Source organism: Phyllostomus hastatus, unplaced genomic scaffold (genome assembly GCF_019186645.2).
Source record: "Phyllostomus hastatus isolate PE091 unplaced genomic scaffold, TTU_PhHast_1.1 phas_contig_5, whole genome shotgun sequence".
NCBI classification, from domain to species: Eukaryota; Metazoa; Chordata; class Mammalia; order Chiroptera; family Phyllostomidae; genus Phyllostomus; species Phyllostomus hastatus.
The window spans coordinates 6309430-6321134 of record NW_025333897.1 but is presented as its reverse complement, the minus strand read 5'-3'; the positions used below and the strand labels follow the sequence as shown (position 1 = coordinate 6321134).

The 11705-nt window shown below is 45.6% G+C and overlaps 1 protein-coding gene across 2 annotated transcripts; it reads right to left on the bottom strand.

The window, feature by feature from the left end:
• Positions 1-255: 255 nt before the first annotated feature.
• Positions 256-9678, bottom strand: UPK1A (uroplakin 1A). Of its 2 annotated transcripts, XM_045846894.1 has the most exons (8): positions 9605-9644; positions 9250-9338; positions 7123-7323; positions 4656-4730; positions 4413-4520; positions 3266-3445; positions 1639-1722; positions 260-1557 (listed from the first exon to the last, which is right to left on the bottom strand). In XM_045846894.1, exons 2-8 carry the CDS (start codon positions 9328-9330, stop codon positions 1513-1515), a joined length of 774 nt encoding a protein of 257 aa, XP_045702850.1. In that variant the 5' UTR covers positions 9331-9338; positions 9605-9644; the 3' UTR covers positions 260-1512. The 2 variants fall into 2 exon arrangements, with proteins under 2 accessions (XP_045702851.1, XP_045702850.1); XM_045846895.1 differs by lacking the exon at positions 1639-1722 and having other exon boundaries at positions 256-1557; positions 9605-9678.
• Between the last annotated feature and the right edge of the window lie 2027 nt (positions 9679-11705).

The window sequence follows — 11705 nt, the reverse complement described above, 5'->3', positions numbered from 1 at the left end:
GAACGACCAGTGGTAGAACAGGGTCTCTGTCCTCTATGGATGTCCTTTATCTTAGCCCTGGGGCACCTCCAGAGTTCCTCCCTCCTGACTCTCTCCTGCCTCTGCATAGCTAATTTAACCAGTCCCCTACTGATACTCATTTAGGTTACTGTAATGAAATCACCTTATATATTCTTTTGGATTATTTATACCATTATGGCATCTTTTTATATCAGCTCACAACTCAATCTATCATTTTTTTAACAGCCACAGAGAATTCCAGTCCAAGGACATAACAAGAGTTGTACAACCCACCCCCTAATATCCATATATTAGGTTGTTTCCAACTGACCATTACAGGTTTTTAAAAGCCAATATCTGAATTTAGCATTTGCACACCATTGACAGATCAATGGAGTAAATGAGGACCTTGAGAAACTTTGTATGATGGAGAGTGAAGCCAGTCTCTCCTGGCAGAGCCTAATTGCAATAAAATGTCCAGAGGATGGGCTTGCTTCAAAGAGGCAAATGATGATGAGATTCTTAAAGTTTGTTGTGTGTCATGCACCCCTTAGAGAACTTGCTGGAAGCTTTAGTCCCTAATAGGAGGATATCTATCACCTATACTGGTCCATCAGCCCTGAAATCTGATTTTCCCTTGATAAACAAACGCTATCGCAACACCACCTTTGGATGCATTAGTCCAGGTGCTCTTCCTTTTATAACTAAAGGGTGGGCCTGGAACCTAAACCAAGGCAGTGAGGTTTAATCCTTGACCTTGGCTAAAGCTATTGGGACATAGATCCTTTCTCACCACTGTGTTACTTAGCTATAATGATATACATCTGGTGTTGCAGAGAAATCCTGTCTTAGTATGAAGCAGGTTTCTTGAAAACCTAGTCTGAACTCCTGGATCCAGCCCTGTTAACTCAGTTACATGAGCCAATAAATTTCATTTTATATTTCAGTCAGTGCCAATTGGGTTTCTGCCACTTCCATTGATAGAGTTCTTGTTCATTCATCTTTCCCAGAAGAAAACAAATGAACTCATTCAAACAGTATTTATTGACTATCTATACTCAGTCCAGTGCTGGGCAATGCTGGGGAAAATAAATGACCATGACAGAACTTGTCCCTCCCCTCATAGCAATCCCAGTCTACCAGAGCTTACATAGATCATCATAAACCACTCAGTAATAATGGCAACATCCACCAGGAAGGAGACATCTGTGAGTGGGATGGTGAGATCTAAGGACAAGACTTTAAATTGACACTGATAGATAGTTCAAGAATCAACCAAATGAAATGTGGTTAAGGGTTAAAGGTCCATGTACACATGTTCAGGGGTTTCAGGGCATCCTCAGTTCCTAGCAGACCTCAGAAACCTGGTAAAATATACTAGGAGTAGAAAGAGGAAAGGGTGAGGGAGGTGGAAAGTGGAGAGATGAGGTGCCAGCCAAGCATCAGCCGGAGGACGAAGGAGCAGGAGAAGGAGGAGGCTGAGGTGTACGTGAAGCCATCCCTTCTCGTTCCTCACAGTGTAGTGTAGAAATACATGGCTATCAGCATCACAGGGAGCTGGAGGAGAAGGCAGTCTGGTTAGGAGCACTCCAGCCCTACACCCACATCCCACCCAACCATAGGCTCCCCGCCTCTCACTGTCCACATCAGGATGGCAAATCCAAACCACGAAATGCCCCACGTGTAGCTGTCGATGGCGTGGCCAATGTGTTCAAAACAGCCCTGGGCACAGGGAAAATGAGAGTTTGAGAAAATTCTCAGGGAGGTTGGCTGCTGAAAGCAAGACTTGCTGTATGCCCTCAAGAAAGTCACTTCCTTCCTTGTCTTGTATTTTCTCACTGTGCAATGAGGATCATAGCAGTGTCTACCTTGCAGGGTGGTTTCAGGGAGCAAGGATGTGACCTTGAACCCAAGCCCTGTATAAGTAAGTGCTACCCTGATGATGATTATGACAGCCTGAGAGTGATTTTGTTTACAGCCAGCTTACCACACTGCCCACAAGTTCCAAGGGTTTGAACTATATAGGTCTTTAGGATCACTCCACTTTGGATATCTCCTCACTGATGAGATGGGGCTATGTGGGTCTAGAGCCCCACATCTTCACATAGACCCCTGGTCCAACTTGGAAGCAGCCAAGAGCCAAGATTTAGGGTGTGTGCCCTGGATTTAGACAGAACTGAGTGGGAGGCTATCATTTGTTGGCTATGGGGCCTACATATGACTCTGATCCTCTAAGCCTCAGTTTTCTGATCTGTGAAGTGGTGATCTTAACAGCGCTGCCCTCTCAAAGCATTTGTGAAGATTCCATGAGGATGCATGTAAGCACTCTGCACAGAGTCATGGCTGGAAACATGCCTGTCTGATTCTGAGGGTGGAGATGGTTTGCACAACTGATCTAACACACACCATTGAAGGGCCCGGGCAGCCAAGAGCAGCCAGAGAGAGCCGCTGGGAGCAGTTCTCCTAGTCTAACCTCCTCTAGTCCTTTCCCTGTCTCTGCACTTCCCTTGCAGCACTTAAAGCACCTGGTTGGGGCCTAACTACCTGAAATCAAACCCCAGCTCCATCCCTCACTAGTAAGTTACCTCTTAGTTTCATCATCTGTAAAATGGCATAATTATCATCTTTACCTCATCTGGCTATAGTGAGAAATAATAAAAATTTGGCTCTGGCTGGGTGACTCAGTTGGTTAGAGAATCATGCCATATACCAAAAGGTTGCAGGTTTGATACTTCGTAAGGGCACATCCCTAGGTTGTAGGTTCAATCCCCGGTTGGGGAGCATACCTATGTCTCTCTCTCTCTCTCTCTCTCTCTCTCTCTCTCTCTCTCTCTCTCTCTCTCTCTCCCCCCTCCTTCCTATCTCTTGAAAATCAATAAATATATCCTCAGGTAAGGATTAAAAAATAATAAGATAAAAACCTAAGGCACTTAAAAGGATGTCTGGTACAAAGTAAAAGCTCAATAAATATGGGCAGGTTGTTATCAGTGTTCTTGCTATTGTTATTGTTGCTCATATTCCCAGACAGCCTGAGAAAAGTTGCAGGTGCTAGGTCTAAATCAGACAGACCCTGTGTACATCCCATTGACTTTCAGAGGAAGGGAGACACAGATGGGTGGAGAGTTGAGAGAAGGGAGAGATAGAGAAAGCCAGAGAGGGGAAGAGGAAATAATAGACAGTGCCAGGTGTGGGGGAGGTGGGTAGAGAAGAATCAGAGAGGGCGAGACAGACCACAGACAGGTGCAGCAGAAGGAAGAAGATATACCTTGGTGAATAGGTAGTCCATGTGGCCCAGACGGCAGCCCTGTTCATTGAGGGGGATGAAGTTGCCAGTCCGTCGACAGCACAGTGGGGGCCAGGGAAATACCACCTCTGGGGTGGCAGCCCGGAAGGCTGATGTGAAGTTCACCCAGTCCATGGGACCAGATGTACCACAGCACTCTTGCTGGAGAGAAAGGCAGGGCATCAGGCTTTAGCTCAGAGCAGATAACCACTTGCCTGAGGTCAGGTAATGAGAAACTGTCCTGTGCCACTGCTGGGGCCAACTTCCCCATGTGCTGGGCCTCAAAGAGGAGGACAGGGTCCGTGTGTGTAAGAACCAGAAGATATTGTTCCAGGACCAAGAGACTGTTGGGGGATTTGGATCAAACCTACACTTGTGATTTATTTTAAAATTCTTTTGAATTCATTGTCAACAAAACCTGAGCTAAATAACACCAAAAGGCAGATTTCTGGCTTTTCCTAGCCCCTGTGGGTGTTTAATTTGTGGCCCTTGAAAGATGAAAACATAAGCTCTTTCAAACATGGGTTCTAATCCTGGCTAGCTATATCACTTGAGCCAAATTGGGACTTCATTTTCCCTTGAGCCCTCAATATTCTCCTCTGTGCTGCCATGTCATGTCAGATTAGCTAAGAATGTGGTTTTTGGAAATTGGCATCCTGGGTTTGAATCCTTCTGGTTCTGTGGACTACCAGCTGCGTGACCTCAGGCAAGCCCCTCAATTCCTTGCCTCATTTTCTTATTGCTAAAAAGTTGATCTCCTTTATGGAGTACCTGTGAGGATTAAATAAGCTTTCAAAGTTCTTTGGACAATGCTAAACAGAAATTAGTGCTCATTAAATGTTTGCTGTTATTGTTAGCACAATATACATCATGATTAAGAGCAAGGATTTTGGATCTATGCTGCCAGGTTTGGATCCCAGCTCAGCCACTTACCCTGAGCAAGTGACTTTCCCTTTTTTGGGCCTGTTTACTCATCTGGAAAATGACAACCATCAGAGCATCCCTTGTAAGAGCCACATGAGTAGATATCAAATACCAGTGTGAGCATAGTGGGAGCCCTATTTACCTCTGTGGTCAGAGCCCCAGGTCCTCCAAACCTCCCTGCTTACCCTCACCCATCCTTGCTCACCTCAATCATGATGCGGTCCCAGAGGTGAGTCAGTTCTTGGCCCTGCTCCGTGTCTGCACTATAGAATGTCAGCATCTGTTTGGTGATCAGGGATGGGTTGGACACCATCTGTAAAGGGCCAAGAAAAATAGAGTCCAGTGGGGATGGCTGAGGAGGTAGAAGTCAATCTCCACCCTCAGCCTGAGACCCTCACCACACTACCCCTGGAAGTCAAGCCCTTCCCCTGGCCTCTGCCTGGCTCACATAGTCTCGGTGGGTGTAGGACGTGATGCAGGAGGCGCACTCGAAGATGTAGACGATGAGCATGAGCACCAGGTACTGGGGAGAGATAGAAGGAGGGATGAAAGAACAGCCTAGTCACGGCAAAGCCTGTGAAATCACAGTCCCTCCCAAGGGGATGGATTGATGAACAGAAATGCAATTTTTAAAAAATGTGTAAGACAAGTGAGTGGCAGCATATGTGATAGGTATACAAATGTTTGCTGTTCAAGTCATTCCCATTTTCTGTATGTTTAAAATTTTCCATAATAAAATGATAAGGGAAAAATGAAATGAAAACATGTGTAAAGTATTTCATGAAATTAACAATATGCTTGGATACAGTAAAATAAATGTCTACTTTAGAAAGAAAAAAAGACATTCTTGAGACAACCAGGGACATTTGAACCCTGAGTGGGTGTTGGAAGATATATATGAAGGAACTAGGGTGAATTTTGCAGGTGTGCCAGTGGCATAGTGATTGTGCAAATAAAAAGAAAAATCTCTTTGATCTGTGTTTAATGAAAAGTATTTTCCTGTCCTCACCCTTTACCCTTACCCTTAAAGCAACATGGTATGGGGCATGGATTTGCCAACTCCACTGCCAAGAGATGATATGATGTGGCATAACATGCCTGACTATTTTAAAATAATATCCTTATCACTCAGAGAAATGTGTACTCAAATATCTGTAGGTAAATGACTTGGTGTATGGAATGTGCTTCAAAATACCCCAGGAAAGAAAAATGTGGGCAAGCAGGGAGTGGAGTAGAGGACACAAAGTTCGCCACTCTGTGGTAGACATGTTGAAACCAGGTGATAGGTACACAGGGTTCATCAGGGCATTCTCTCTAGTCTATGTTTGAAATTTCCCATAATATATTTTTTAAAACTTCTAGGCCTTAGTTAATGACAAACTAATAGACACACACAAATTTTTTTTGCTAGCTCGGTGAACTTCTAGGGCTTTGGTTAAATTATTATGCCAGAGAATTAAATGCAGGAAAGAAAACAAAGGAGGAAAACAGGAAAGGAAAGGAAATGAGCCTTATTGTGGCTCCATCTTACAGTAAAGCCACCTTACCAAGGCCCATAAGGCCTACCTGATAGGCCCACCTTCTTTTTCTTTCCTCATCCTCCATGTCCATTGCCCATTGTTCTCTCCTTCACCTCCATCTGCCCTCACCTCAACTCCTCTCTCACCCTCACCCCCACTTGGTTCCAGCCACACTGGTCTCCTAGCTTCCTCTGGCTTCAGAGCATTTTCTCTTGCTGTTGCCTCCACCTGGAATGTTCTTCCTAAAGATTCACACGCAAGCTCACTCCTCATCTCCCCTAAGCATTTGCCTTCCTTGGCTTCGAGGCTTCCCCATCCCTTTCTCCAGTTCCAACTCACCCTTCCCTGGTCACTGTCTTCCCCCCTCAGAGCGTCCCCCCAAAAGGCAATGGCTTTGTGTTTTGCTTACTACATAGCTTTGGTGCCTAGCATAGAGTTTGGCATGTGGTTCTTGCTTAATAAGCATTTGTTGGTTGAATAAGTAGGTGCTCATGGGAATTTAAAGGTTTGTCAACCATAGAGGAAGCACAGCATTGGCTCTGTGTCACTGGGTCAGGATTGGAATTCCTGCTCTCCCTACTATACGGGCTTTGGCCTCTTTGAACGTAGTTTTCTCATTTAGTAAATGGATAGAGAAGCAATAACTTCAGAGGGCTTCTGGGAGGATTGAGGGAGCTCATTTTCTAAACTGCTTAGCCTGGTGTCAGGCACATGAGAGGCCCTTAGGAAGTATAGTTATTGTTGTTACAGTTACTGATATTGGCAGAGATTGAGAACACAGGCTCAAGTGCTAAAGTTCTCAGGTTTGAATCCTCCTGGCTCTGTCACTCACTCACTCACTCACTCACTGTGCAACCCTGGATAAGTGACTCACTTCTCAGAGCCTCAGTTTCAACTATCAAGTGGGTTCATGATGATGATGGTGGTGATGATGATGATGATGATGATGATGGTGGTGGTGGTATCTTATGGTGGGTTGTGAGGAATAAATGAACTAATCCATGTAAAACACTTAGAAAGCAGTGAGCACTCATTACATGGTATCTGATCTGCTATTACTATTGTCTTTATCAACAGCACTCATGAGACCAGACTCTGGAGACCAACTAGCTGAGGTTCAAATCCCAGTCCTGCTACTCAAAAGCTGTCCTCCTGTGCAGAGAGCTTTCTTCCTTTCCTCCCTGGTGTCCCAGTTTTCTTTCTGAAATGATGGAGACAGACAGCCGAATCTAGGTTATTGGGTAATGGGAAGGTGAAATAAAATGATTTCCAAGAGGCCTTCGGTGTGGTGCCATGCTCCACACACTCTAGTGGCTGCAGTGATGGTTACTATTATGACTCTACAAGGATGATCTTTGTGCCTATCTAACCCCATCCCCTCCTCCTGGGCCTCACCGTGAGGATCATGGACCGCTGGCGGCAGAGTGCTGCACCTACTCCAAAGCTGGCCACGACAAAGAAGGAGAAACCGCAGAAGATGGCGATCCAGGCGCCAGCGAAGACATCATCCTTGCCTGAGACTCCCATCAGTGGGTACACATGGTACTGGTCAGCTGTTACCCATACTGTCTCAGCAAACAGAGCCAGACCTGACAGCTAGACAGAGCAGCCGGTAAGAAAGATCAGCTCAGGGGCAGCAGTCCCAGCTGCATGAATATCCATGAGCAAGTTCTTTCCTCATTCTGAGCTTCCACTGCCTGCTCAGTAAAGTGGGCATGTAATAAGAGTGGCAAAGAGCCCTGGTCGGGTGGTTCATCGGTTGCAGTGTCGTCCGGCATATCAAAAGGTTGTGGGTTTGATTTCCAGTCAGGCTCATACCTAGCCTGTGGATGGGAGGCAACCAATTGATGTTTCTCTTCCACATCAAATATTGTCTCACATTGATGTTATTGTCTCTCTTTCTCTCTCTCTAAAATCAATAAACATATCTTTGGGTGTAGGTTTAAAAAATTTGTTTAGAAATAGTAAGTGACAAAGACATCACCTTTCATGAGCAGGGGTGAGGCTAGACAGAGGTCAGGAGGGGAGGGCCCAGTCAGAACCCACTGCCTGTCACCATTGCCAGTTGCTTCAAAGATAGAAGGAGATGCCATATGCAAAGCCTAGAGCACATGACTGGCACAGAGGAGATGCTGGGTCAACCTTCCCTCCCTTACTAGTGTTATTCCCTGAAGAGGGGAACCTGGCCATTACCAGAAGAATTATAAGTACATCAACCCTTTGGTCCAGCAACTCCACTTGGTGAAATAACCCTACACATATAACCTGTCCATGCAGGAAAATCACAAACCCACAAGATGATCCCCTGTAGCACTGTAGATAGAGGAACAAGGATGTTATACAATGGAGTGCTATGCAGTTGTGGAAAAGAGCAGGGAGGCTCTCTTGAGGACTGCTGTGGAGTGGCCTATAGGCTGTGTGAGTAGGAAGAAATGGGAGGCATGAAAAATGATATACAATGAGCTACATTTTAGGCAAGAAAGGGGAGAGAGTAGGTATATATGCTACTATTGCTTGCATTTGTAGCATGTTGAAAAAACTAAGCATCTGGTTGTCTGTGGGATGAAGGACACAGAAAAAAAGAGAGGAAATGCTTGGAGGGATTTTTTGACACCAATAAAACTAAAACTCCTAGAGTACTTACTCTGTGCCAGGCATTGGGCCTCATAACTGGCCTCATAACTGTGTAATAATCATTAGTTGCAGCTTTAGTGGACATTGTTGTTATGATTAATACAAAGAGTAACCATGTGTGAAAAACTTGTCTAAGAGCATTAATCCAAAGCTCATTTTATCCTTCCAGCATTACTATTTTATCTCCATCTTTAAAAACTTTTTAAATGATTGATTTTAGAGAGAGAAAAGAAGGAATAGAGAGAGAAACATTGCTTCAACACTCTACCCACACATTCACTGGTTGCCTCTTGTATGTGCATATCAGGACGATGCTCTAACCAACTGAGCTACCTGGCCACAGCAAGTCTCCATCTTACAGAGAAGAAAATTGAGGCCCAGAGAGGTGACCCCAAGTCTACAATAGAAAGTGGCAGAGCTGGGATTTGAACCCAGGCTGTCTTGCCTCAGAGCCACGTACAGGTATCACATATTTAAAAAAAAACAGTAAATATTAAGTAAAAGACATTTTTATTATTCATTATCATGGGCCTGCTGTGTGCCAAGCAGGCACTTTATGTCCATAATCACGTTAATGTTCATAGCTAGCATTTGTTAATCATTTTTTCTGAGCTGAGGTTCATACATAGATTAATCTACACAAATATCCCCACAATGAAGTCATAATTTATGTATAGGGAAACAGGAATAGAGAAGTAAAGCCACTTGCTCACGGTCACACAGCTGGGGAGAGGCAGAGCCGAGATTCAAATCCAAGCTGCTCCAACCAGAAAGCCTGCGGCACTGGTCTGCTGGGGAGTCCTGGACCTCCGCCCTCCACCCCAGGCTCAAGACTGGCCTCCTCTCCCCACCCTCCCACTCGGCTCCCAGCACTGGGGGATGTCTCACCAGAATAATGATGTTGCCCACGACCAGCATCCCCACCACAATTGGAGACCCCTTTTCCGCCTCTGCTGCTGCAGATGTCATAGTCCTGCCTGGGACACATGAGCAGGGATGAAGCCACGGAAAGGCCAGGAGGGGAGGGAAGGCTCAGCTGGATCCACTGCCCCCACTCCATGCCTCAGCTGCAAGGGGCTGCTCCTGGCTCTCTGCTGGGCCCTGATGGTAGGCCATTTTATAGCAGAGGATAGTGAGGCCCAGGCAGGGCAGTCACTGGCCAGTGCTCAGCACTGGCCTTCCTTGAGCCTGAAACCACCCCAGCTCCTTCTGCCCAACCAAACTGCCCGATCCTCCTCCTTACCTTCTCTGCCTAAAGCTTCTCCAGCCAGTTCCTCCCACAGTGGCTCCCTATATATGCCCAGCCCCCTCCCTGGGCCAGCCTCTCAGGAAGGGAGGAAGGTATCTGGGGAAAGAGACAAGAGGTCAAGCAGGGAGACCAGCATGAGAGAACAGCTTTAGGTGCTCTACCTCAAGTGATGTATAGACCTGACATTCCAGATTCTGGCCACATGGGCAGGGTGATATGCCCCTGGGAAGGCTGCTGTGGTGTTGGAGAGGGGAGGGGTTGGGAGAGTAAGTGCACCACTTAACGTCTCTCCTTAAGACATGGGCCTTCCTGGGAGCAGAAGAGAGATTCAAGTCAGACCTGGATGTGAATCTTAAATCCCAAAACTCCCTCTTCTTCTGGTGGTTCCATCTGTCCAAGGATAGGAACCCAGGGGGAGGCCCAGGTAGGGACTCGGGCAGGTGAGGACAGTCTAGACCAAGGCAGTGAGTTAGAGAGATGAGAGGGCAGGTGGGCTGAGAAGTCTGATTTTACAGGCGGTGGGCTAAGGGGGAGAGATTGACAAGAGACGGGTGTATGAGGGGAGTTCGAGAGAAGTGTTCAACGAGTGGAAAGAGAAGTGTGCTAGAAAAAGGGAAGCAGCACACTGAATGGGCTTGAGGGGGGAGAAGTTCCCTTACCATCACCACCACCACCACCACCACCACACAGGTAGGGACAAAGCAGGGTTACAAACGAGGAGCCAAAATGTGGAAACGTCTTCAGGCTGCAGAATCAGAGACGTAGGTTCAAATCCTAGTTCAGTTTTGTCTGTGCTGTGTAACTTGGCGTGTGCATTTGCCCATTTGCTGAGTGGGTATAATGAACAGATCACTTGCCTCGACAGCAATAGGAACTCAGTGCAGGGATGTGTTCCAAAGATGTCTTTCAGTCCCAGCGTGCAAGTGGCCAAGCCTCACCAGCTGTGTTACCGAGAGGCCCACGTTCTCTCCGATAGCGCCCCCTAGTATCAAGAGGCTGGTTCTACAAGCAAAAATGGAACTTGAGGCTCCCAGTCCTTGCCCAGTACTTCTCTAGCCTGCAGACTGGGACTAGGACATTTACTGTGTTCTCTCTTTGAGCAGCAGCTCTACAGGTGTATGCGCCATTGGCAAACAAATAGAACCTGAAATTATATTGTCAAGACACTGGCTTGGTAGTAAAATACATGAGATGCATTCCAATGAAAATGGATAATTAGGTTTAGGTTTTCAGTCAATTCACTTTACTTTTAAAATAGGTTTTCTCTGTTGATTTACATTTATATTAAGGACTAATGAAAAAGTTTAAATAATAATGTACATGATCTCTCAAGTACATCTTATAAGTTTTACCTAAAATAACTTTACAAATGTGAGGGCGATCTGGCTGCGATATCTGTCACCCCATTGATCGCCAGGGTTGATTTGGCTGATCTGACTGGCTAGGCAGGTGTCCCCTTCCTCCCTCACTGATCCGTGTGCATCCCTCCCAAAGCTGCACACTCAATTGAAGAGGAAGACCTTCCCAACTAGAGGAGAGGACCAGTCAAGGGTATACCAGTAGCTGCACTCCCCTGCTAGAACCTCCAAACAAGCTCTCAAGGACCCTCTGTAGGAGAATGTAGGGTAGTCAAGCTTCCAAGACTCCAGACACATCCAATCAAGGCACTGCATGTGGCAGTCTGCCTTCCTTAAGAAAGAAAGAGAAAGAAAGAAAGAAAGAAAGAAAGAAAGAAAGAAAGAAAGAGAGAGAGAAAGAGAGAGAAAGAAAGAAAGAAAGAAAGAAAGAAAGAAAGAAAGAAAGAAAGAAAGAAAGAAAGAAAGAAAGAAAGAAAGAAAGAAAGAAAGAAAGAAACTTGCCAAATAATGTCAGGCTAATAATATGAAATATTTTTATTTTCAAATAGTTGGTAACTGTTGGTATTTTCAAATAGTTGGTAATAGTTAGAAGTTACATAAAATGCCTAGTAAAGGTAAAAGGATGTCATCAATGGTGCATTAATATGTCACCAGTCATGCAGTCAATGCATTAATATGACACCAGTCATTGGTGTTTCTCTCCCTCTTTCTCCCTCCCTTCCCCTCTCTCTAAAAAT

Coding starts and splice junctions, on each gene's coding strand:
- UPK1A (XM_045846894.1), bottom strand. CDS start 9,330: ATGACATCTGCAGCAGCAGAGGCGGAAAAGGGGTCTCCAATTGTGGTG. Junction 4,521..4,655: donor CCTACACCCACCGAGACTAT/GTGAGCCAGGCA, acceptor GGCCCTTTACAG/ATGGTGTCCAACCCATCCCT. Junction 1,723..3,265: donor TGGACTACCTATTCACCAAG/GTATATCTTCTT, acceptor CCCTGTGCCCAG/GGCTGTTTTGAACACATTGG.